Consider the following 22304-nt stretch of genomic DNA (forward strand, 5'->3'; position numbering starts at 1 on the left):
AGGCTGAAATATTTCCCTTTGATGAGGCTCACCAGAGGTGTTTTGTTTTGCCCGGCTGCCACTCCGATCATATGTGACTTCGGGAAGGCAGGAAATCAGACAGACAGGATGCTGACTTCTGGACTGTAAGTTGTGGTTTCAGGGAGAAATAAAAACATGACTTTAAAATGGATTACCATAAGATTGATGTCATGATACCCTGAGGATGAATCCTGCAGATTTTGGTGATCCCCTGACTTTTCCACTCGCACAACCATGAGGTTCACATCTGGTTCTAAATTACATATCTGGCTTTCCACCTTGATGCAACTTTTTGCGGGAAAATCTGTAAATATGCTCAAATAAGACGAGATTGACAATCAAAATAAATAAATACTTAATTGACTTTTTAATAATTATAAAAGTACCTTGTTAAAATGAGGAATGTGGCCTACAGAGTTCAGACCAAACAAGCTTCATCGCCTCCGTTTCACCATTGGGCTCAATACAACTATTACTACTATTACTGCTGTGGTTACATCATCTCATTTTGATGATTTAATTCCAGTTAAAACTCCAAACTTTCAGCTCACAGTAAGGCAGCAGGATGTTGACGGAGTCGTTCCTTCTCCCTGCGGCTTTGGGTTTGATCAGGCTGGTGCTGCAAACTGAAGTCAGACAGACTTCTCCAAATGAGCTCTAAACGCCGTCTGTTGTTCCCCCGCATCGGGAGTGTCCGACTGGGGTCGCGCAATACAGTTACACTGCTGCATACCAGCTGTATCTGCTCAGTTGAGGACTCTTCTACTCGTTTATCTGCCTGTCCCTGTCTTGTCTCACTTGATAACTGTCTAAATCGGTCTCAATTTATTTTCCTATCAAGCCTTTCATTGATTCTACATTTGCAGTCTCTTCTTAGTCACATTTTATCCTGTTGTTTAGACCTTTTTTTTCATTCTCAATAATGCCAATTTGTTTTTGCTGTTGAAGACCCGTTGACAAATGTTACTGGCTACTGCTCGAGCCTAAAGCTGTGTTGGGCATCCTTGAATGAATCCCAGTGAGATGTGAACACATCCAGAATAATTGAGATGGTAGTTGGACGTTTTTTGGGGAGGTTGCCTCCTGCCCAAGGATGTTTTGATGTATAACGTATGGAGGGTTTCAAACTTCAAAGACTCGCGTCCTTTCATTAGTGCTGAAGTTTCTCTTTCGTGTGTGTGTGCAAACTAATGAACGTGAAAGTTTGCATGTGTGCGAATGCACGCTTGTCCCCGTGGAACATTTATTAAAGATGGAGGGACTCCGTGTGCTTTCAGGTGGACGAGCTGTATGAGGCCTTCTGCATCCAGAGCCGTCTGAGGGACGGTGCCAGCCGGATGAAGCAGGCCTTCTCCTCCTCGCCCTCCACTAAAGGCACCAAGGAGAGCATCGCGGAGGTCAACCGCCGCTACAAGGAGTACTCTGAGGTACTGGCAGAGATCATGTTCTTCAGTGTTTGACGAAGCAAGAAGCAGCAAATTTTTCTGAGGAGTTTTGCATGAAAACGCTTCTTGAGGCTAGGAAAAATCAGCCCGGTGTTGCCAACTCTTTTCCGATGAAAGCAGCTAGAAGCACGAGCTACTTATGTCTCTTATTCAAGTTAGCAACACTGACACAGCCTGTCCTTTCAAGCCTCCCTCCAAACCCACTCCCTCAATATGATCATTATGAACGTAAAGAACGAACATGGTCATTGGTACTTCTCACAGCGATAGTAAGACTACGGTGACGATCAACGAATGCACGGCAGAATGCGTGCAGGCAGGCAGATAGCCCGTCGAATCATTACATTCTGAATAAAAATGATTGGACGAGCTCATTAGAGCGACATCCACACATGCTGGATTTTTTCCTCCTTTGTCAGACAATTTGAATTATTGATTGCCTTCAGGATGTGAAGAGATTTTCAACAAATATGATTAATCTGAAACGCATTCCTCACTTTAGCGTGAATCTTGTCAAAGTCATATAAAGTATATATGTACAAAAAATATAACACATTAAACATTTGCTCATGGCTGACAACACCCACAATATACTTTAATATCTGTTACAGATTACTGCTTACACAGTCATGTGTAAACATTGACATGTATTGTTGCCTACTTACAAAACAACCTTTAAACCCTAATCACACACACACACACACACACACACACACCTGTCATCACCTGTCCAGAGGGCTTACACCAGCCGTCCTGACTCCTCTGCAGTTTAGTGTTGACCGTCTTTGTCAAAGTCTGTCGAGATAACTTGATTACTATTGTTGTTCTTGTCTTGTGTAACGAAGGGCTGTTTATGTGATTAGTATCTATCTCATCTCCAGAACATGAGCACGTTTGAGAGCGAACTGGAGAACCTGCTCGGGGAGTTTCATATCAAAATGAAAGGTGAGAAAAATTACAAGTAAACCCACTCGCATACCGATGTTGATTTCTGAAATGAGAGGCATTACTCCACTGATGTTTTTCATGATGAACTGATAAGTAATTGTGCTATATTCACTACACCCCCCCCCCCCCCATATCCTGTATAAATGTTGTTTTTAAATCAATATCCTCCCTCTGACAGGTTTGGCAGGCTTTGCGAGGCTCTGTCCTGGAGACCAGTATGAGGCAAGATCTTCTGTTTTTAATGTAACACGGGGATGTTAGTTAAGAGTTGGGACAGGACGATTATTACTTTAAGTTCAAGTAAAGAACTAAGTTTGGTGTTTTCCAGCAGAATGAAGTGATGGAATATCAAAAGGCTTCAGGCTTACTTCTTTCTTTCTTTACACTGCCTTCCCATCCGTTCCTTCCTTCAGATCTATATGCGGTACGGTCGCCAGCGCTGGAAGTTGAAGGGAAGAATTGAAGTGAACTCCAGACAGAGTTGGGATGGAGACGAGATGGTCTTCATGCCTCTCATCACTGACCTCATCAACATCAAGGTACTGAAGATATCCGGATAAACTAGCTGTGTACTTCAGTCAATCAACACGGTGCAGGGTAAAGAAAAGAACGATGTAGAAATCAGGCGTTCAGCTCATGTGTTCAACAACAATATCCAGGACAGATTGCTGATTATTCTGACAGGTCATGACTATGTTGAATAACAGCGGGTGTAAGAAAACAATTCAACAATCAGAAGAACCTGCATTATCATTTTCTTGACCCGAGTTGTAAATAAATGTTGTCTTTGGTCTCAATCAGGTGACGGAGCTGAAGGGCCTGGCCTCTCACATGCTGGTGGGCAGCGTGATCTGTGAGACCAAGGAGCTGTTTACCGCCATGCCTCAGGTGGTGGCTGTGGACGTTAACGACCTGGGGACTATCAAACTCAACCTGGAGGTCACGTGGTAGTAAGTTGACTCGTATACTTTTTTATGTTATTCATCATGGTTTGCTGTATCAGTGTGTTGTTCTTGTTCAATAAGTTTGCTACTTTATATTCCTGAAGGGGAAACTTCAGCAGGAAAGTGTTCAAGGTTCGATATTGTGTGTGTATAAAAGTGCAGTGCATAACGAGAGACTCCGTAATAGATAGATACAATCTAAGATTACCTGATGATTTTGTTATTATTCCATGGGCTTCATTTAATTAAATTGCATGCTCAGTCCACTAAAGTTTGAATGAAATTTCATTCGGGTGAGTTTACTTTGTTTTCAGTTGATGACGGTGATAAATGTTGAGGTTGCAGTCTTTCAGCCAGGTATTTCTACAGAGCATCTCAACACTATGAAGTTATCTCACAAGCGTGCAACTCATCCGTATGGTAGCATCAGTATGTTAATCACTGGCTTGTGTTAAGTTACCACAGTAAACGCCTACAGGAGCTGTTATTAGTGTGTTGCTTTAAATTCAGTCTACATTAGTTGAGGTTTTCTGCCATCTGGTGGAGAAACATAGTCATTACAGAAGTTAACTAAACAAAATAAACCTCCTCTGTGATGAAACCAAGTGGACGAGATAATGTATACAGTACATGTAGGTAGGCATAGAGAAATCATAATAAGAGTCGTGTTTTGATCCCCCCCCCCCTTAAGCCCCTTCGATGTTGAGGACCTGTCTTTGTCATCTGGTAACTTGAGCAAAGCCACAGCACTCCAGAGACGAGTGTCGGTCTACAGCCAGGGCACGCCGGAGACCCCCACTTTCCAGGACACCGCCTTCTTTGTGAGTCCAACACACAAACCTCCTTCAGCTTCATGAGTGTGGGTGGGAGACGGTAGTGTTTGTAGAGCTGAGAACAGACTAGAAAAACCTGTGAACGTTGTGTGTTTTAGGCTTATAACCGGCTCAGTTGTGGTGAAAGAGATGCCTTTTGTCTTTTACACCTCCATAGTGCCAGCACACTAACCTGTCTACACCCTGTGCATATCTTATCATGGCCCCATGATATTGCAAACATTTTTTTCTGTTGATGCATCATGCTAATGTGAGCAACGCCGGTGCTACCCCTAAACTAACCCTCACCCATTTCCCTGCTATCCTCCTCTCCTTTGCATTTCCACATCCAAACCCCTTACCCACTCTCTGTCCCACTACACGTTTATCCATCCCTCTTGCATCTCACTCCCCTGCCCTCACGCAAATACCCAACGCCCTGTCCTACGTGCATTGTGTGAAGAAGTGGCGGCCATATCCCGTGGAGCGCCAGCGCCTCTCCTTCCTGCACATGCTCCGAGACACCCTGCTAGAGAAGTTAAGGCTCAGCCGCTCGTTTGGTGACCTGGCCTCACTCCGGCCAAGGCCCAAATCCAGTCTGGAGGTCTATGTGAGTGTGTTGCGTGCCCCCGACCTCATTGACGTGACGGGGATGCACTGTGTTCCTCTGCTGGTGTGGACACACACTTGGGCTTGTCCAGTCCTTTTCTGTGAGCTGCAGAATGCAATGTGTGGCTTTTTGCATGTTTATTTGCACGTGCTCTTGTGTTGTTTTTCGATTCATATTTAGCTTACTTTGATTCTATCTTGGTCGAACAGATTCTCTCATAATAATTTAGAAAGAAGAGCGTTGGGGTGGATGTTTTAAGTACAGTATGTCTGCCATCTCTTTTTCCACTTGAGGGATTTCTCTTGTACTTTTTCATCGTACATGCACTGATTTCAAACTTTATCTCACTCTTAAAGCTACAGTTGGTATCTTTCATTTAAAAAAAAAATAAAAAAAAGTATTTTGTATCATATTTGCTCACATTTTCCCTATATCCTGACAGTAGAACACGAGATAGATGTTATGTAAAACAATTAAGTTCCTCTGCCTCCTTTTAGTGCTCCTGATGGGATTTCCAAGATTCTGTTAATGCATTGCCTATTTCTCGTCTCAAATGTATTTAGAAAAATATTTGAGTGTACTGTTCAGCTGTTAGATAAGAAAGCTGGTGACCCAGCCACCATGTTGAAAGCAGTTGAGCCAAAACGAAGCACCAGCCGTCGGCTGGAGCAAACTTACCAACTGTAGCGTTGATCTTCCATCGTTTCTGTTCCACATATTTACTGCTCTGTCTCTTCTTTCAGTCCACTTTACCAGATGATATCTTTGAGAACGGGGGCTGCGGTGTGGCCGAGTGTAAGCGTCTCTCCTTCACCTTTTCGGAGACCTCTGGTTCCATGCCCAGCCCCGCACCGAGCTCCCACTCCACAAGCCAGTCCAACCCTGAGATCACAGTCACCCCTCCAGAAATGGACCCGTCACCTACACAAATCCTCCCAACAAGGGAGGACTCCATCGCTGAGGAACATTTAGTGGAAGAAGAGGAAGAGGAGTACGACGAAGAAGATGGGGAGACTGGTAGTAGGGGCACTAGTGCCAGCCTCAACAGTGATGAAGCCGAGGTGGCAGAGGACTCTGAGTGGGAGCGCACGGAGTCCCAGCGAAATTCTAGCTCCAACTGTGGTTCGGCTGCCGCGTCCCTCTGCTGTGACGGCCGCCTGTCTACAGTGGCTCCAGAGGATGTTTTCTTAGACCACACTGACGAACTGAAGCCTGTGGAGCTGGACACAGAGGACGAGGGCAGCCTGACCAGGCAGCTTGTGAAGAGGCTGACGTCTACGGACATTGTGCCGCCAGGTGAAAGCGCTGCAGATGGAGGGGGAAGTCTGAGCTGGGCAGGAGAGGGCAGCAGGGCTTTCCTGGAGAGCAGCCTGGAGGAGGCCATCCAAAGCCTGCTGATGAGGCTGGAGTCTCTGAATCACCGCTGCCGAGAGCTGCAGGACCTGGAGCAGGAAGTGATGCGTCTGGAGGACTTACTGAAGGTGACTGAACCCTTCTCTGTCTCCCCTTCTAATTTATGTTTGCACAATATCTAATATGGTAAAAAAAAACTTACTTGGATCTTGGTCCACAATAGTAACTAATTACATGACACAATCCTTAAATCTTAAACATCCTCATCAATCAGACAAGAACAAAAAGGCATGCAAAGAGTGAGGACTAAATATCAGAACATATAAAAGTGTAAAATTGGTTTGGGTGATATTTGGAAAACTTAATGTGTCGTCTTGTAACAGACAACAACAGACCTTCCACTGTACTTGGGACTTTTATTTTGAAGTCCTCCGTAGTGCTTGTTCTGACCCACTATTAGTATATTTAGAAAACATCTACTCTCTAATGACAATACAAATAAATCAGAAGGTTCGTTAGGAAGAAGAAAAAAGATTGATGACTACTTAAATTGAAAGTAAAAAGTTTAGTGGCTTATTACTTGTAAAAAGTCATTTGAATACTTGAGTAACTAGACTGGACCGTAACATGATTTATTGACCCACTATCTCCTCCTTCACAGTGCCGTCTCCCGGGTCACAGGAGCCGATCGTCCAGCCTCAGTCTGACAGTAGAGAGTGCCCTGGAGAGTTTTGACTTCCTCAACACCTCTGACTTTGATGACGAGGATACCGGAGACGATAATGCCGTTCTCAGTACCCCCCCGCAGAGATCTCCGCTTTTTGATACAGACGGAGAAAGGATCGGGTAAGTGGGAGCCGTACGTACGGAGGCACTCTGACATCGACGCTGGGTCAATGTTGGTATTGTTTCACGGCGTTTAGCTGCTGTGTAGAATCATCTGCATCACCTGATTGAAAACCATTTAATAGAAGTACAGTAGATCACTGTTTGTGACTCTGGGTATGCGCCTCTCAGTAGCCAGCACCCAGAAGCCAGAGGACACCTGAGTGAAGCCCTGACAGAGGACACCGGGGTGGGCAACAGCGTGGCAGGAAGCCCCCTGCCGCTCACCACTGGAAACGAGAACCTGGACGTTGCTATCGTCATCCACCTGCAGTACTGTAATCACCTCACACAGGTAGGGCTCTCAATGACTTCTGAGATCATGTTTTGGGAGTTTGAGGGATAAATGAATCGTCATAGTTGACATTAACAGTTTGCTGCAACGTGCCTTTTGCTTCTTCCTGTAATGACAGTTGTTGACCAGTGGGGTAGGTGTGTGGCAGCGTCGCAGTCTTCTCCTCAAGCTGTCCGGACAGACTCAGCTGTTAGAAGAACTAGCAGAGCTCAGTGTTGATCAACTGGAAGCAATTACATCTTCTGCAGACGGTACGTACTGAAAAGTGAAAACCAGTTAGCTTGAATTGTGTGTTATATGTGTTTTTAACATTGTATCTCAAGAGTGGTCATCTTGCATCAATTTATGTTTTATAATTTAAGTCTTCTATGAGAGATTATTACCGTGCAACAGAAAGGTTTGAGTTTGAGGGTTCCAGCGTTTGACCGTCTTGTTTTGTTCTTTCTCAGTTCTCCCGGGCCTCGCAGATCGCCCACAGCTGATGACTCTGTGGTCAGAGTGCAGCGGGTCGGCAGGACTTTTCCACACCACACTGGACAGAGTGTTCAAACACATGAACCAGCGCTACACCGCAGTGCTGCAGGAGAGACACCCACACAGCGCTGACACAGGTTGGATCATCCCTATTATCTCTCTGCAAACAGACCAAAGGTTGCACTTCAAATGAAATGATGTGTTTGTTTGCAACACGGTCTTGTTCCTGTGTGTTTAATTGCTGTTAGGTTTCACCTGAGTCACTATTTTGTTTTTATTCTGCTAAGAATATAACGTGGTTGAAAAAAAGAAACTAAAATGAAGCATTCAGTTGGTTAGTATTTAGTATTTAATAGATCCATACAATGCAAATGTCCTTCCAGTTGACTCAAAACAATGTTCTCTGACTTCAGATTCCTTCCTCTTGTCTCCAGTGATTGGTGTCGTAGTGAGCGAGATGGTGGACAGGAGCTATCTGGTGGCGGCACTGAGTCCTACTGCCGCCGAGCTCTCCCAGGACGTCCTCACAGTGTTTCAGTTCCACAGCTACATCTTACAGCATGAAGTGCTGGACATGGAGACGCACCTCCTGCATCTGGCCAGAGAAGGTGAGGGAAAGGGGCGACATTCACAACACTGATCAAAACCGTTCTGCCATTGAGTCATGCAAATTCCTCCACTGTAAGCATTCATTGGTCATTCAAACCACCATTTATTTCATATCGTTATACATTTTTATAAAAGAGCAGATCAGTTGAACCAATTTTCACTTTGACTTTCTCTCCATAAGCACCCAAAACTATATACAATAGAAAGTAGATAGACCACAGAAAAACACGCAATATGAGTTTGATTGTAAGTAAGGAATAAAACTATGGAGTTTTTTTTATACATGTCTTTAACTTGGTTATTTGAATGGGTTAAACACTGTTACATTTCATGTCTGGTGTACAGAAAAGCCCCTATGATATAATGTGTAAACCTCTGACATGTGTCTGTGTCTTCCTTAGAGATGTTTGCAGAGGCTCTGTGCAGTCAGGATTGTTCTCGGTGTCTAGCAGAGCTGGAGGAGGTGCCGGTGTCATCCTTGTGGCCTAGAAACGGCACCCTGAGGGCCCTGGCCTCCCTGCTCACTGCAGAGGACCCTCAGGTCAACAAGGCAGCAGCCAACTACCTCTCTTCTGCATCACACAGCTACTTCAGGATCAGAGTGAGTAGTGATAAAGACACTGTGTTTTGAGAGATGCGAGTGTTTGGAGGCAAACGGCATTTCAAATAGTGTTGACAGATGCCACAAGCCATGTTTGAATGTTCATGTGGGTTTCTACAGGCAGTGGAGTGCTACACCCAGGCCCTGTCAGAGGCTGGAGTCCAGAGCCAGAGGGCGGCCTGTTCAGCGCTCAGCTGTCTGCAGGTCAGTGGCCTATTACATCATCTACAACTGTGAAGATTTGGAGCTAGTTTAGGTCTCCGTTTGTGTCAATTGAGGCAAACTTTCTTTCTAAGAACTGATATGAAGCTTCAACAGTCTGCGTTGAGTGGTGTCTTCCTAAAGTACGGTCGTCTTTTGCATGTGTTTGCATGCTGAGCCTCAGTGGAGGGATACTTCCTGGTAGTTGCATGTCGGTCATGTTACATTTGGTAGTCTATTCAGATAGTGTTCATGGTACGGATTGAATCTGTTTCTATGTTATATTAGTGGTACACTATGATGGCTGATTAGAAAGAGGAAATCATTCCAAATCAGCCCATTGTTTTTTTGCCCTTCTGTGTACTTTGAGAAGTGCCCTCTTCACAGAGCTCTTCTGTCCGTCTGTAGGCAGTAGAGAGCATCAAGGCGGTGGTAGCGCTGTGTGATTCAGCTGATGAAGAGCTTCGCCATGTTGCCATAGAAACCCTGCTCACATTTGGTAAGTAATACATTTATGGAAAATGAAATGTTGCTCAGCTTGGTCTTTGCTACACTTTTAAAAATCACTTTATTGTTAAGTGTATTTTACACCTAGGGATGCCACAATGTCAGATTTTCACTACACTATTTTTTGGGCCAAAATAATTCAATAATAACAAAATAATTCAATAATAACAATATTATCTACAGAAAATTTTAAAAACATTATATCATATTCATCTTTAACTTTGTTCATTGTGTGTTTTCTCTCTTTTGGCAAATAAATTACACTGAAAATACAAGTGTAGGAAGATTTAGAGAGTCTGTAACCATTTAAGAGGTGCTGGATTTTTAACTGTTATCTTTTGTGTATTATTAACAAGATACCAATATTTAATTTTCGAAATATTATGATTGTCGTCAATACCAGTATATTGTGACACTCCTAAGTCGTAAAAAAAACACCCCATAAAGTATAAAAATACTAATATGATGTATATAAAATGTGTTCTTTACAGTATGATACCAAAACAAGCTTGTTTTCTTCATACTTCTGTTGGATTAAACCTCTTTAAAACATTGCTTGACCTAAAAAAGGCTGAGTCGTCCTCAGGCAAATCTGGACAGCGGATGCTGTTAATTTTTTCAGTGATTTACATACCTCGCTTGTCTTTTTATTTTGACTGCAGGGATAGTATTGCAAACAGAAGTAACATTTGCCGTCATTTAAAACTGCTTGGGGGGGATACAGTGCTTATAGATGATCCCTTTTGTTTGTGGCAGGTGAGGAGGGGCGACTGGCGTACGAGCAGCTGGACACGGTGCCTGGAGAAATCATCCGCCTGGGCACACGGCGGGGAAACGCCGTCACCACTGCCTTTTGAGCCATCGCCACCAAAAAACATCACAAACGACATCTCAACCGCACGCCCGAGGACAGCGCTGCTCCTCCTTCAGCTTACACCTCACAGGGCTGTTAATGACGGATCACTTTATTGATCTGCTTTTCTGCACAGACTTATGGATCTCTATGTCGCCACATTAGATCACTGTTCTGACCAACACTGCCTCCTCATAGGAACTAACACCAAACAAACTATCAACCACAGAAAACACGCAACCGATACCCCTCCTGTACACACACACACACATTTACACTCCTCGATTCTCCATCACCCTCACTTTCAGACACCCCGACGCTTCACCCCTTCCTTTCCCTGCTTTCTGAGCCAGGCAGACCGGAAACATTGAGTTTAACTGGAGAGCACTTTTGTCTGGACACAAAGCTGCTCCAAAGACTGTGAGCAATGCGTCTTCGCCTTTCACGTAACCTCATTCAACAAGCCACCGCACCCAACACTTACATCATTTACTCATTGATTAATCATCATCTTGATTGTTACGGAGTCTGTTGTGTCACACAATATACCAACTATGATCTTTGTATAATCACTGTCTGTCATTAGAAATGTTTTCTGGCGCTTTTGAAAGATTTGCACTGTTGTAAGGCATAAATGTGGCATATTTTACACAGCCGGTGTAATGTATGTGCTTGTTTTCTAGTATGTTCCAGTTTGAGTTTCAGGGATTCTTGTACAGTTGAAAGATGTGCGATGTGTTGCAGGGAGGACCAATAACAATTTGAGACTGTCTTTCTGAGAGGATGTGATGTTGTGGTTTAAAAGCTACTTTAACAGCGGTTTTACAGTCGGGAGCAGATTTTGACCTCAGCTATCTATCATTTGGAGGAAAAGGAAAACCTGAAGAGTAGATCTGAAAACAGGTCAGCACAGTGCCCACGTTTGGCTCGCTCAGCAGTTTATATCTGAGTTTTCTCATACTTGCAGTTGAACAAGTGCAATTTTTCTGTATATACGTGACCTTTTGCACCTAGATGACGTTAGAGGACGATTGGTAAAGTCAGCGTTGGCCATTTGAGTCTCTATGGTCAAAGCAGGCAGGTTTCCACATTTTCTTTTTTTCTAACGGGTACAGAGCAAGTCCAGGGCAATAGATTTGGTTTAGGATTGTGCTCCATTAACTTTACAGAATGGAGAATACTTAAGGCTGAGTAAAAGCCTCATTTTGGCTAACTGCAAATTAATACAGTATGTGAGCTAATTCTTATGAGAAGCTGCAGATTGAGGATTCTTTTTTGGGTCAGTTTTATTTCCCTCCATCCTAACTAATGTGGGAAAACTGACCCGAGTATTCCAACGTTTCTTATTGTAACTGTACTACTGAGTCTTGTGCCAGTGCACAACGACAAAACTCACATTTGTTCATAGATCTTATTTATTATTTCCTTGTAATTCTAATATTATTTGGATTATACTGGAATAGCTTACGTTATGTAAATGAAATGTATATTTATGTTCTATTTTGGATCAGGTCTACTCTTTGAAATATTGTTTATCGTTTAAAAAGACGTATATTATAATGCGAATGATCTCATGCTTAATTTTAATTGGAGTTTATTTTGAAGGATTTATATTAGATTATTATTTTGGGGAAGATTACAATATCATTATACTGTTAGAAATCTTAGATTTCTTTTTCCTATACGGTATTGAACATAATGGGACATTATGTATTAGAAATGCTACTTTATTACTTAAAAGATTTACTGAAACCAAAGGCAGAATTAATTTTTAAATTTTACTAAGAGCTAATAATTCATAATGGAGAATGTATTTTCAAAACACCGTTTGAATTTTGCCCAGAATGAGAATTATATTTCAAAGCACACAATAGGATAAACTCATAATATATGAATCTTGTTCTAACTGCACAGTCCAAAAGCCATATTGATTAAAAGCAAGTGGTAATATTTTTATGAAATTCATATTTTCTTTTGTAATACCTGTAAATGTGTGAACTTCTTACTAAAAGCTGAAGATGGTTCAGTTTTTTTTCTTAACCTTTTTTCAAAACATGGTCCATATTTTAAGTAACTGTTACTTTTATTTCTTTCATGATGTGAATAGTATTACAGTATTTTGGTAAAGTATCTAATTCATCCACTCATTTAGTGTTTGTTTGAATTCTTTTTTTGAGTGAGCTTTTGTTTTAGAAACTTGCAGTTTACCAGTGTTAAGTCAAGTTCATTTATTGGCTGTTCAATTCCTAATCACAAAGTACAAGTTGTCAAAATGTGCACATCTTATTAGCTCTTATTCAGAGTAGTTTTAAGAATAACTTGGTACACTTCGTTGAAATTGATCTCTATCCATCTTAGTGGTCAATAGCTTCTGTACTGGTCCATTTAGTTGCATACTACAGTTCTCCATTGTGTTTGGAAGCATTTCCTCTGCTCATCAAAAGATGCAATAAAGTTTATTTTTGCATAATTAAAACTACAAAATTGTGGATTTTTAAAAGTGTTAAATGTCGTTTGTTAGCTTTGAATGAGTTTCATTTAAATGTTCATGGTATTGTTATAAGTGGAATACATGTACAGTAAATTCCACTCTGGATTTTGCAGATACCCAAAGACAACTTCGTGGATAATTCATAAAAATGTGCACATCTTATTAGCTCTTATTCAGAGTAGTTTTAAGAATAACTTGGTACAATGTGTGTATATGTGTATATGTGTATATATATATATATATATGTGTGTATATATGTATATAAATTTTGAAGCTGTAGTTTGAAGCAAAGTGTTTTGTATTTATTTATATTTATAGTATACTTTAACAGTTAATATATTGTTCAATTTGAAGAAAAAAAGTATCAGTTCAGGCACCGGTATCGTTTTAGCACCGGTATCGGGAAAAAAACCCAAATGATACCCAACCCTACTACTGACATACATATAAGTAATCACTCTGCGTCACTCTCTGGCAGCTTGTGTCACCTACTGACATACATATAAGCAGAGGACGAGTGAAGATATTTTCAAACACGTATTTTTGGATTGGACATTTTGTCTTAATTTTAATATATACTTTTAAATGATTATAAAACATGATTTATTTTCATTATTTTAGCAGATTGTTGTAAATGACTATAAAAGTAATAATTTGGAAAGTGTATTATGTTCCATTTTGTTGCAAAACCAGCAAAATCATACTTAAATAAAATGAATGACAAACAAAAAAGTACAACGTACTTACTAAGGATGCATACAGAGAACAGGGGGCTCCGGTGACTCAACTAAAATCATAAAACTGATTTATGGAAGCTGATCTGTCGTAACAACGGGTGTTCTCAGGAAATGTGTCTCCGCCCCCTCAGCTCCTCGACGATTGCCGAACTATGCTCGCCTGCCACAGCTGAATCTTTCCGCTGAACTGACACAGACTGACGCAGAGGTGCCAGTGCCACAAGAAGGATCTCGGCCCTGCACCTGCCTGTGCACAGGCAGTCAACATTTCATAGCAGAAGACCCACAACACATTTCTTTAAAAAAAGTGTTTATTTTACATTAAGCTTTATGTACAAAACTGACATTGCACAATTTTACAGTGTAAACCAAAAACGGGGACACAAGCTCGACCGTATCTGGTAGTGTATGTACCTTCCCCCCCCCTCAGTACCTTCACATTGGCATCATGAATGGCTCTGGGCTAGTCAAGTGTCCCAATAAGCCAGGACAATGAGCCTGGTCAAAAAATACAAAAAAAAAAGGCCATAAACAGCCGCAACCAAAAATAATTGAGCAATCATTTATTTTACTTATTACACCTGTGCTTTTTCTACTGTGACTTGTTAAAATCTGCTGTGTAAAAGGACTCTATGGCTTAGTTTTGAACACTTTAGTTGAACTGACGCAAAACATAAATTAAAAAGAATAAAACCAGCCCCAATCTGTTAGGCTTAAAAACATAAAATGACCGGCGTTTCAAAACTATTGCCGCTTGAAGTACATGAATTATTTTGAAACGCCAATTCAGTCAAATAGATGGCCACCTGTTGCCAAAGCACAAATGCTGCTGACCTGTATAAAAAGGTCAAAGTCCCATGACATACAAGAGTTGTCAGTTAATCCTGCTCTCCGGAGGGTCCAGCTTGTTCGTGGTCTGAGGTCTCGTCATCCTCTGAGTCACACAAACTGTAATCAGAGTCTTCTTCCTCACTCTGCCCTGACACTTTACTGCGGTCACACTCCTCCTCATCCACATCAAGAGCAATCTCCCTCAGTTCCGCCACATTATCTGGGCTCTCCCCAGTCAGCCTCTTTAAAAAAAAGAAAGTGTAAATACATGGCAGTACATACACGAGATGACAAATTAAGCAGTAAAGGCTGAAGGAACTTCAAGCATTCATAGAGGCTTGAATTTGAACAAGGTAATTTATCAGGATATTAGACAATATTGTGCCTACCTCAATCATATCAGCCATGTACTGGACGTGTTTTGCCAACTCCTGTAGCTCTGCATTTTCAGAAGTTAGCTGTGTTATCTGGTCATCTTTGGCTTCAATGTCTTTGTGTAACTGGTTTAAATTTTTAAATAAAATATATTAGAAACACATTATGCTTGAAAATACCAACAAAAGCAGAACCATGGCACAATGGGCCAACTGAACAGAGCTACAATATACAAGCGGTTTCAGAACAATGCATTTTACAGGCCGTATAGCACTGTAGTCAGTCTAATCAAAAAGAAACGCACATGACATTTTGGAGCAGGCCTAAACTCCAGATTTCCAAATAGTCTCAAATTGAACGCAATGCCACTGAGGCATCAATCCTGTAATAAACATGTACACTCAAAGATAAACAGATTTCAATGAGTGCATTTAAGTGAAACGTTACTTTAACACTCAGTGCCAGCTGAACTGAAGACAGCAAAGGTCAAGACAGTGGGAGCAACTCAATTGACAGCTAAACATTAGCCATCTCTTAGAGATTAACTCACCTTCTCGTTCTCCTGTAAAACATTGTACAAGGCCTTCCGACGCTCCTCTGCCATCGCTTTCCAGTAGGTGGGAGGGGGAGTTTCTACGACAGTGACAGAAATTTAGCTCACGGTAGAGAAAATCATTTTGGGGTTGATTCCATAAAATACGCAACACATTGATAATAGATTCTTACCTACAACCATAACTTCATATGCATCATTGGTCATGCCATTTGTCAAACACTGAGCGTCTTCCGTTTGTGTAGACTTGACTTCTACCTTCACCCTCTTTGGACCTCTAGCTGGTTCTGCGCTCCACTGTTTCCTTTTGGGGCTCACCTTCCCCACCTAAAGAGAAAAAATACACACACACACACACACACACAACCATTTAAAATGTTGAAACCCACTAAAGGCAGCAACAGATCAATTGTTCTTTTAGTGGAACAAAGTCTATGCAAATTGATCTAATGCAAACATGGACAAAATAAACCCCAAATCAAATGACCTCTTGCAACAAGTCACTACATACCTGAGCCGACCTTCCCAAGTCTTTGTTGCCAGCTGAGGACTGGAGGACCTGCAGGGTTTGCCTGGGACGTCCCATTGCCTTTTGAGATGGTGTGAAAAAGCTCTGGGAGTGAAAGACAAAAGCCCAGTGTTAGCTTACAGAGTAGATCACACCTGGACCTGGACGTTGCTATCGTCATCCACCTGCAGTACTGTAATCACCTCACACAGGTAGGGCTCTCAATGACTTCTGAGATCATGTTTTGGGAGTTTGAGGGATAAATGAATCGTCATAGTTGACATTAACAGTTTGCTGCAACGTGCCTTTTGCTTCTTCCTGTAATGACAGTTGTTGACCAGTGGGGTAGGTGTGTGGCAGCGTCGCAGTCTTCTCCTCAAGCTGTCCGGACAGACTCAGCTGTTAGAAGAACTAGCAGAGCTCAGTGTTGATCAACTGGAAGCAATTACATCTTCTGCAGACGGTACGTACTGAAAAGTGAAAACCAGTTAGCTTGAATTGTGTGTTATATGTGTTTTTAACATTGTATCTCAAGAGTGGTCATCTTGCATCAATTTATGTTTTATAATTTAAGTCTTCTATGAGAGATTATTACCGTGCAACAGAAAGGTTTGAGTTTGAGGGTTCCAGCGTTTGACCGTCTTGTTTTGTTCTTTCTCAGTTCTCCCGGGCCTCGCAGATCGCCCACAGCTGATGACTCTGTGGTCAGAGTGCAGCGGGTCGGCAGGACTTTTCCACACCACACTGGACAGAGTGTTCAAACACATGAACCAGCGCTACACCGCAGTGCTGCAGGAGAGACACCCACACAGCGCTGACACAGGTTGGATCATCCCTATTATCTCTCTGCAAACAGACCAAAGGTTGCACTTCAAATGAAATGATGTGTTTGTTTGCAACACGGTCTTGTTCCTGTGTGTTTAATTGCTGTTAGGTTTCACCTGAGTCACTATTTTGTTTTTATTCTGCTAAGAATATAACGTGGTTGAAAAAAAGAAACTAAAATGAAGCATTCAGTTGGTTAGTATTTAGTATTTAATAGATCCATACAATGCAAATGTCCTTCCAGTTGACTCAAAACAATGTTCTCTGACTTCAGATTCCTTCCTCTTGTCTCCAGTGATTGGTGTCGTAGTGAGCGAGATGGTGGACAGGAGCTATCTGGTGGCGGCACTGAGTCCTACTGCCGCCGAGCTCTCCCAGGACGTCCTCACAGTGTTTCAGTTCCACAGCTACATCTTACAGCATGAAGTGCTGGACATGGAGACGCACCTCCTGCATCTGGCCAGAGAAGGTGAGGGAAAGGGGCGACATTCACAACACTGATCAAAACCGTTCTGCCATTGAGTCATGCAAATTCCTCCACTGTAAGCATTCATTGGTCATTCAAACCACCATTTATTTCATATCGTTATACATTTTTATAAAAGAGCAGATCAGTTGAACCAATTTTCACTTTGACTTTCTCTCCATAAGCACCCAAAACTATATACAATAGAAAGTAGATAGACCACAGAAAAACACGCAATATGAGTTTGATTGTAAGTAAGGAATAAAACTATGGAGTTTTTTTTATACATGTCTTTAACTTGGTTATTTGAATGGGTTAAACACTGTTACATTTCATGTCTGGTGTACAGAAAAGCCCCTATGATATAATGTGTAAACCTCTGACATGTGTCTGTGTCTTCCTTAGAGATGTTTGCAGAGGCTCTGTGCAGTCAGGATTGTTCTCGGTGTCTAGCAGAGCTGGAGGAGGTGCCGGTGTCATCCTTGTGGCCTAGAAACGGCACCCTGAGGGCCCTGGCCTCCCTGCTCACTGCAGAGGACCCTCAGGTCAACAAGGCAGCAGCCAACTACCTCTCTTCTGCATCACACAGCTACTTCAGGATCAGAGTGAGTAGTGATAAAGACACTGTGTTTTGAGAGATGCGAGTGTTTGGAGGCAAACGGCATTTCAAATAGTGTTGACAGATGCCACAAGCCATGTTTGAATGTTCATGTGGGTTTCTACAGGCAGTGGAGTGCTACACCCAGGCCCTGTCAGAGGCTGGAGTCCAGAGCCAGAGGGCGGCCTGTTCAGCGCTCAGCTGTCTGCAGGTCAGTGGCCTATTACATCATCTACAACTGTGAAGATTTGGAGCTAGTTTAGGTCTCCGTTTGTGTCAATTGAGGCAAACTTTCTTTCTAAGAACTGATATGAAGCTTCAACAGTCTGCGTTGAGTGGTGTCTTCCTAAAGTACGGTCGTCTTTTGCATGTGTTTGCATGCTGAGCCTCAGTGGAGGGATACTTCCTGGTAGTTGCATGTCGGTCATGTTACATTTGGTAGTCTATTCAGATAGTGTTCATGGTACGGATTGAATCTGTTTCTATGTTATATTAGTGGTACACTATGATGGCTGATTAGAAAGAGGAAATCATTCCAAATCAGCCCATTGTTTTTTTGCCCTTCTGTGTACTTTGAGAAGTGCCCTCTTCACAGAGCTCTTCTGTCCGTCTGTAGGCAGTAGAGAGCATCAAGGCGGTGGTAGCGCTGTGTGATTCAGCTGATGAAGAGCTTCGCCATGTTGCCATAGAAACCCTGCTCACATTTGGTAAGTAATACATTTATGGAAAATGAAATGTTGCTCAGCTTGGTCTTTGCTACACTTTTAAAAATCACTTTATTGTTAAGTGTATTTTACACCTAGGGATGCCACAATGTCAGATTTTCACTACACTATTTTTTGGGCCAAAATAATTCAATAATAACAAAATAATTCAATAATAACAATATTATCTACAGAAAATTTTAAAAACATTATATCATATTCATCTTTAACTTTGTTCATTGTGTGTTTTCTCTCTTTTGGCAAATAAATTACACTGAAAATACAAGTGTAGGAAGATTTAGAGAGTCTGTAACCATTTAAGAGGTGCTGGATTTTTAACTGTTATCTTTTGTGTATTATTAACAAGATACCAATATTTAATTTTCGAAATATTATGATTGTCGTCAATACCAGTATATTGTGACACTCCTAAGTCGTAAAAAAAACACCCCATAAAGTATAAAAATACTAATATGATGTATATAAAATGTGTTCTTTACAGTATGATACCAAAACAAGCTTGTTTTCTTCATACTTCTGTTGGATTAAACCTCTTTAAAACATTGCTTGACCTAAAAAAGGCTGAGTCGTCCTCAGGCAAATCTGGACAGCGGATGCTGTTAATTTTTTCAGTGATTTACATACCTCGCTTGTCTTTTTATTTTGACTGCAGGGATAGTATTGCAAACAGAAGTAACATTTGCCGTCATTTAAAACTGCTTGGGGGGGATACAGTGCTTATAGATGATCCCTTTTGTTTGTGGCAGGTGAGGAGGGGCGACTGGCGTACGAGCAGCTGGACACGGTGCCTGGAGAAATCATCCGCCTGGGCACACGGCGGGGAAACGCCGTCACCACTGCCTTTTGAGCCATCGCCACCAAAAAACATCACAAACGACATCTCAACCGCACGCCCGAGGACAGCGCTGCTCCTCCTTCAGCTTACACCTCACAGGGCTGTTAATGACGGATCACTTTATTGATCTGCTTTTCTGCACAGACTTATGGATCTCTATGTCGCCACATTAGATCACTGTTCTGACCAACACTGCCTCCTCATAGGAACTAACACCAAACAAACTATCAACCACAGAAAACACGCAACCGATACCCCTCCTGTACACACACACACACATTTACACTCCTCGATTCTCCATCACCCTCACTTTCAGACACCCCGACGCTTCACCCCTTCCTTTCCCTGCTTTCTGAGCCAGGCAGACCGGAAACATTGAGTTTAACTGGAGAGCACTTTTGTCTGGACACAAAGCTGCTCCAAAGACTGTGAGCAATGCGTCTTCGCCTTTCACGTAACCTCATTCAACAAGCCACCGCACCCAACACTTACATCATTTACTCATTGATTAATCATCATCTTGATTGTTACGGAGTCTGTTGTGTCACACAATATACCAACTATGATCTTTGTATAATCACTGTCTGTCATTAGAAATGTTTTCTGGCGCTTTTGAAAGATTTGCACTGTTGTAAGGCATAAATGTGGCATATTTTACACAGCCGGTGTAATGTATGTGCTTGTTTTCTAGTATGTTCCAGTTTGAGTTTCAGGGATTCTTGTACAGTTGAAAGATGTGCGATGTGTTGCAGGGAGGACCAATAACAATTTGAGACTGTCTTTCTGAGAGGATGTGATGTTGTGGTTTAAAAGCTACTTTAACAGCGGTTTTACAGTCGGGAGCAGATTTTGACCTCAGCTATCTATCATTTGGAGGAAAAGGAAAACCTGAAGAGTAGATCTGAAAACAGGTCAGCACAGTGCCCACGTTTGGCTCGCTCAGCAGTTTATATCTGAGTTTTCTCATACTTGCAGTTGAACAAGTGCAATTTTTCTGTATATACGTGACCTTTTGCACCTAGATGACGTTAGAGGACGATTGGTAAAGTCAGCGTTGGCCATTTGAGTCTCTATGGTCAAAGCAGGCAGGTTTCCACATTTTCTTTTTTTCTAACGGGTACAGAGCAAGTCCAGGGCAATAGATTTGGTTTAGGATTGTGCTCCATTAACTTTACAGAATGGAGAATACTTAAGGCTGAGTAAAAGCCTCATTTTGGCTAACTGCAAATTAATACAGTATGTGAGCTAATTCTTATGAGAAGCTGCAGATTGAGGATTCTTTTTTGGGTCAGTTTTATTTCCCTCCATCCTAACTAATGTGGGAAAACTGACCCGAGTATTCCAACGTTTCTTATTGTAACTGTACTACTGAGTCTTGTGCCAGTGCACAACGACAAAACTCACATTTGTTCATAGATCTTATTTATTATTTCCTTGTAATTCTAATATTATTTGGATTATACTGGAATAGCTTACGTTATGTAAATGAAATGTATATTTATGTTCTATTTTGGATCAGGTCTACTCTTTGAAATATTGTTTATCGTTTAAAAAGACGTATATTATAATGCGAATGATCTCATGCTTAATTTTAATTGGAGTTTATTTTGAAGGATTTATATTAGATTATTATTTTGGGGAAGATTACAATATCATTATACTGTTAGAAATCTTAGATTTCTTTTTCCTATACGGTATTGAACATAATGGGACATTATGTATTAGAAATGCTACTTTATTACTTAAAAGATTTACTGAAACCAAAGGCAGAATTAATTTTTAAATTTTACTAAGAGCTAATAATTCATAATGGAGAATGTATTTTCAAAACACCGTTTGAATTTTGCCCAGAATGAGAATTATATTTCAAAGCACACAATAGGATAAACTCATAATATATGAATCTTGTTCTAACTGCACAGTCCAAAAGCCATATTGATTAAAAGCAAGTGGTAATATTTTTATGAAATTCATATTTTCTTTTGTAATACCTGTAAATGTGTGAACTTCTTACTAAAAGCTGAAGATGGTTCAGTTTTTTTTCTTAACCTTTTTTCAAAACATGGTCCATATTTTAAGTAACTGTTACTTTTATTTCTTTCATGATGTGAATAGTATTACAGTATTTTGGTAAAGTATCTAATTCATCCACTCATTTAGTGTTTGTTTGAATTCTTTTTTTGAGTGAGCTTTTGTTTTAGAAACTTGCAGTTTACCAGTGTTAAGTCAAGTTCATTTATTGGCTGTTCAATTCCTAATCACAAAGTACAAGTTGTCAAAATGTGCACATCTTATTAGCTCTTATTCAGAGTAGTTTTAAGAATAACTTGGTACACTTCGTTGAAATTGATCTCTATCCATCTTAGTGGTCAATAGCTTCTGTACTGGTCCATTTAGTTGCATACTACAGTTCTCCATTGTGTTTGGAAGCATTTCCTCTGCTCATCAAAAGATGCAATAAAGTTTATTTTTGCATAATTAAAACTACAAAATTGTGGATTTTTAAAAGTGTTAAATGTCGTTTGTTAGCTTTGAATGAGTTTCATTTAAATGTTCATGGTATTGTTATAAGTGGAATACATGTACAGTAAATTCCACTCTGGATTTTGCAGATACCCAAAGACAACTTCGTGGATAATTCATAAAAATGTGCACATCTTATTAGCTCTTATTCAGAGTAGTTTTAAGAATAACTTGGTACAATGTGTGTATATGTGTATATGTGTATATATATATATATATATGTGTGTATATATGTATATAAATTTTGAAGCTGTAGTTTGAAGCAAAGTGTTTTGTATT

At 41.1% G+C, this 22304-nt stretch overlaps 3 protein-coding genes across 3 annotated transcripts in view; 2 read left to right on the plus strand and 1 right to left on the minus strand.

The window, feature by feature from the left end:
* The window catches only part of ripor2 (RHO family interacting cell polarization regulator 2), a 48445-nt gene extending 35203 nt beyond the window's left edge, over positions 1 to 13242 (plus strand). The window contains exons 7-22 of the mRNA XM_079287426.1: positions 1299 to 1448; positions 2348 to 2411; positions 2593 to 2636; positions 2828 to 2953; positions 3216 to 3364; positions 4050 to 4179; positions 5524 to 6261; positions 6795 to 6979; positions 7151 to 7313; positions 7432 to 7564; positions 7763 to 7924; positions 8222 to 8395; positions 8798 to 8997; positions 9118 to 9201; positions 9607 to 9697; positions 10462 to 13242. Coding sequence (XP_079143552.1) covers positions 1299 to 1448; positions 2348 to 2411; positions 2593 to 2636; positions 2828 to 2953; positions 3216 to 3364; positions 4050 to 4179; positions 5524 to 6261; positions 6795 to 6979; positions 7151 to 7313; positions 7432 to 7564; positions 7763 to 7924; positions 8222 to 8395; positions 8798 to 8997; positions 9118 to 9201; positions 9607 to 9697; positions 10462 to 10562 — 2694 coding nt within the window. The 3' untranslated portion in view covers positions 10563 to 13242. The remainder of the gene's footprint in view (positions 1 to 1298; positions 1449 to 2347; positions 2412 to 2592; positions 2637 to 2827; positions 2954 to 3215; positions 3365 to 4049; positions 4180 to 5523; positions 6262 to 6794; positions 6980 to 7150; positions 7314 to 7431; positions 7565 to 7762; positions 7925 to 8221; positions 8396 to 8797; positions 8998 to 9117; positions 9202 to 9606; positions 9698 to 10461) is intronic.
* Positions 13243 to 14186: 944 nt separating this feature from the next.
* gmnn (geminin DNA replication inhibitor) lies at positions 14187 to 16154 on the minus strand. Its single transcript, XM_079287714.1, has 5 exons — positions 16057 to 16154; positions 15719 to 15872; positions 15543 to 15625; positions 15007 to 15117; positions 14187 to 14859 (listed from the first exon to the last, which is right to left on the minus strand). Exons 1-5 carry the CDS (start codon positions 16129 to 16131, stop codon positions 14665 to 14667), a joined length of 618 nt encoding a protein of 205 aa, XP_079143840.1. The 5' UTR covers positions 16132 to 16154; the 3' UTR covers positions 14187 to 14664.
* A 232-nt stretch (positions 16155 to 16386) lies between these two features.
* On the plus strand, positions 16387 to 22194 carry LOC306791815 (rho family-interacting cell polarization regulator 2-like). The gene is made up of 7 exons (XM_079288703.1): positions 16387 to 16516; positions 16715 to 16876; positions 17174 to 17347; positions 17750 to 17949; positions 18070 to 18153; positions 18559 to 18649; positions 19414 to 22194. Exons 2-7 carry the CDS (start codon positions 16747 to 16749, stop codon positions 19512 to 19514), a joined length of 780 nt encoding a protein of 259 aa, XP_079144829.1. The 5' UTR covers positions 16387 to 16516; positions 16715 to 16746; the 3' UTR covers positions 19515 to 22194.
* Positions 22195 to 22304: the final 110 nt, after the last annotated feature.

This window comes from Melanostigma gelatinosum, assembly GCF_949748355.1.
Source record: "Melanostigma gelatinosum genome assembly, chromosome: 17".
NCBI lineage: Eukaryota > Metazoa > Chordata > Actinopteri > Perciformes > Zoarcidae > Melanostigma > Melanostigma gelatinosum.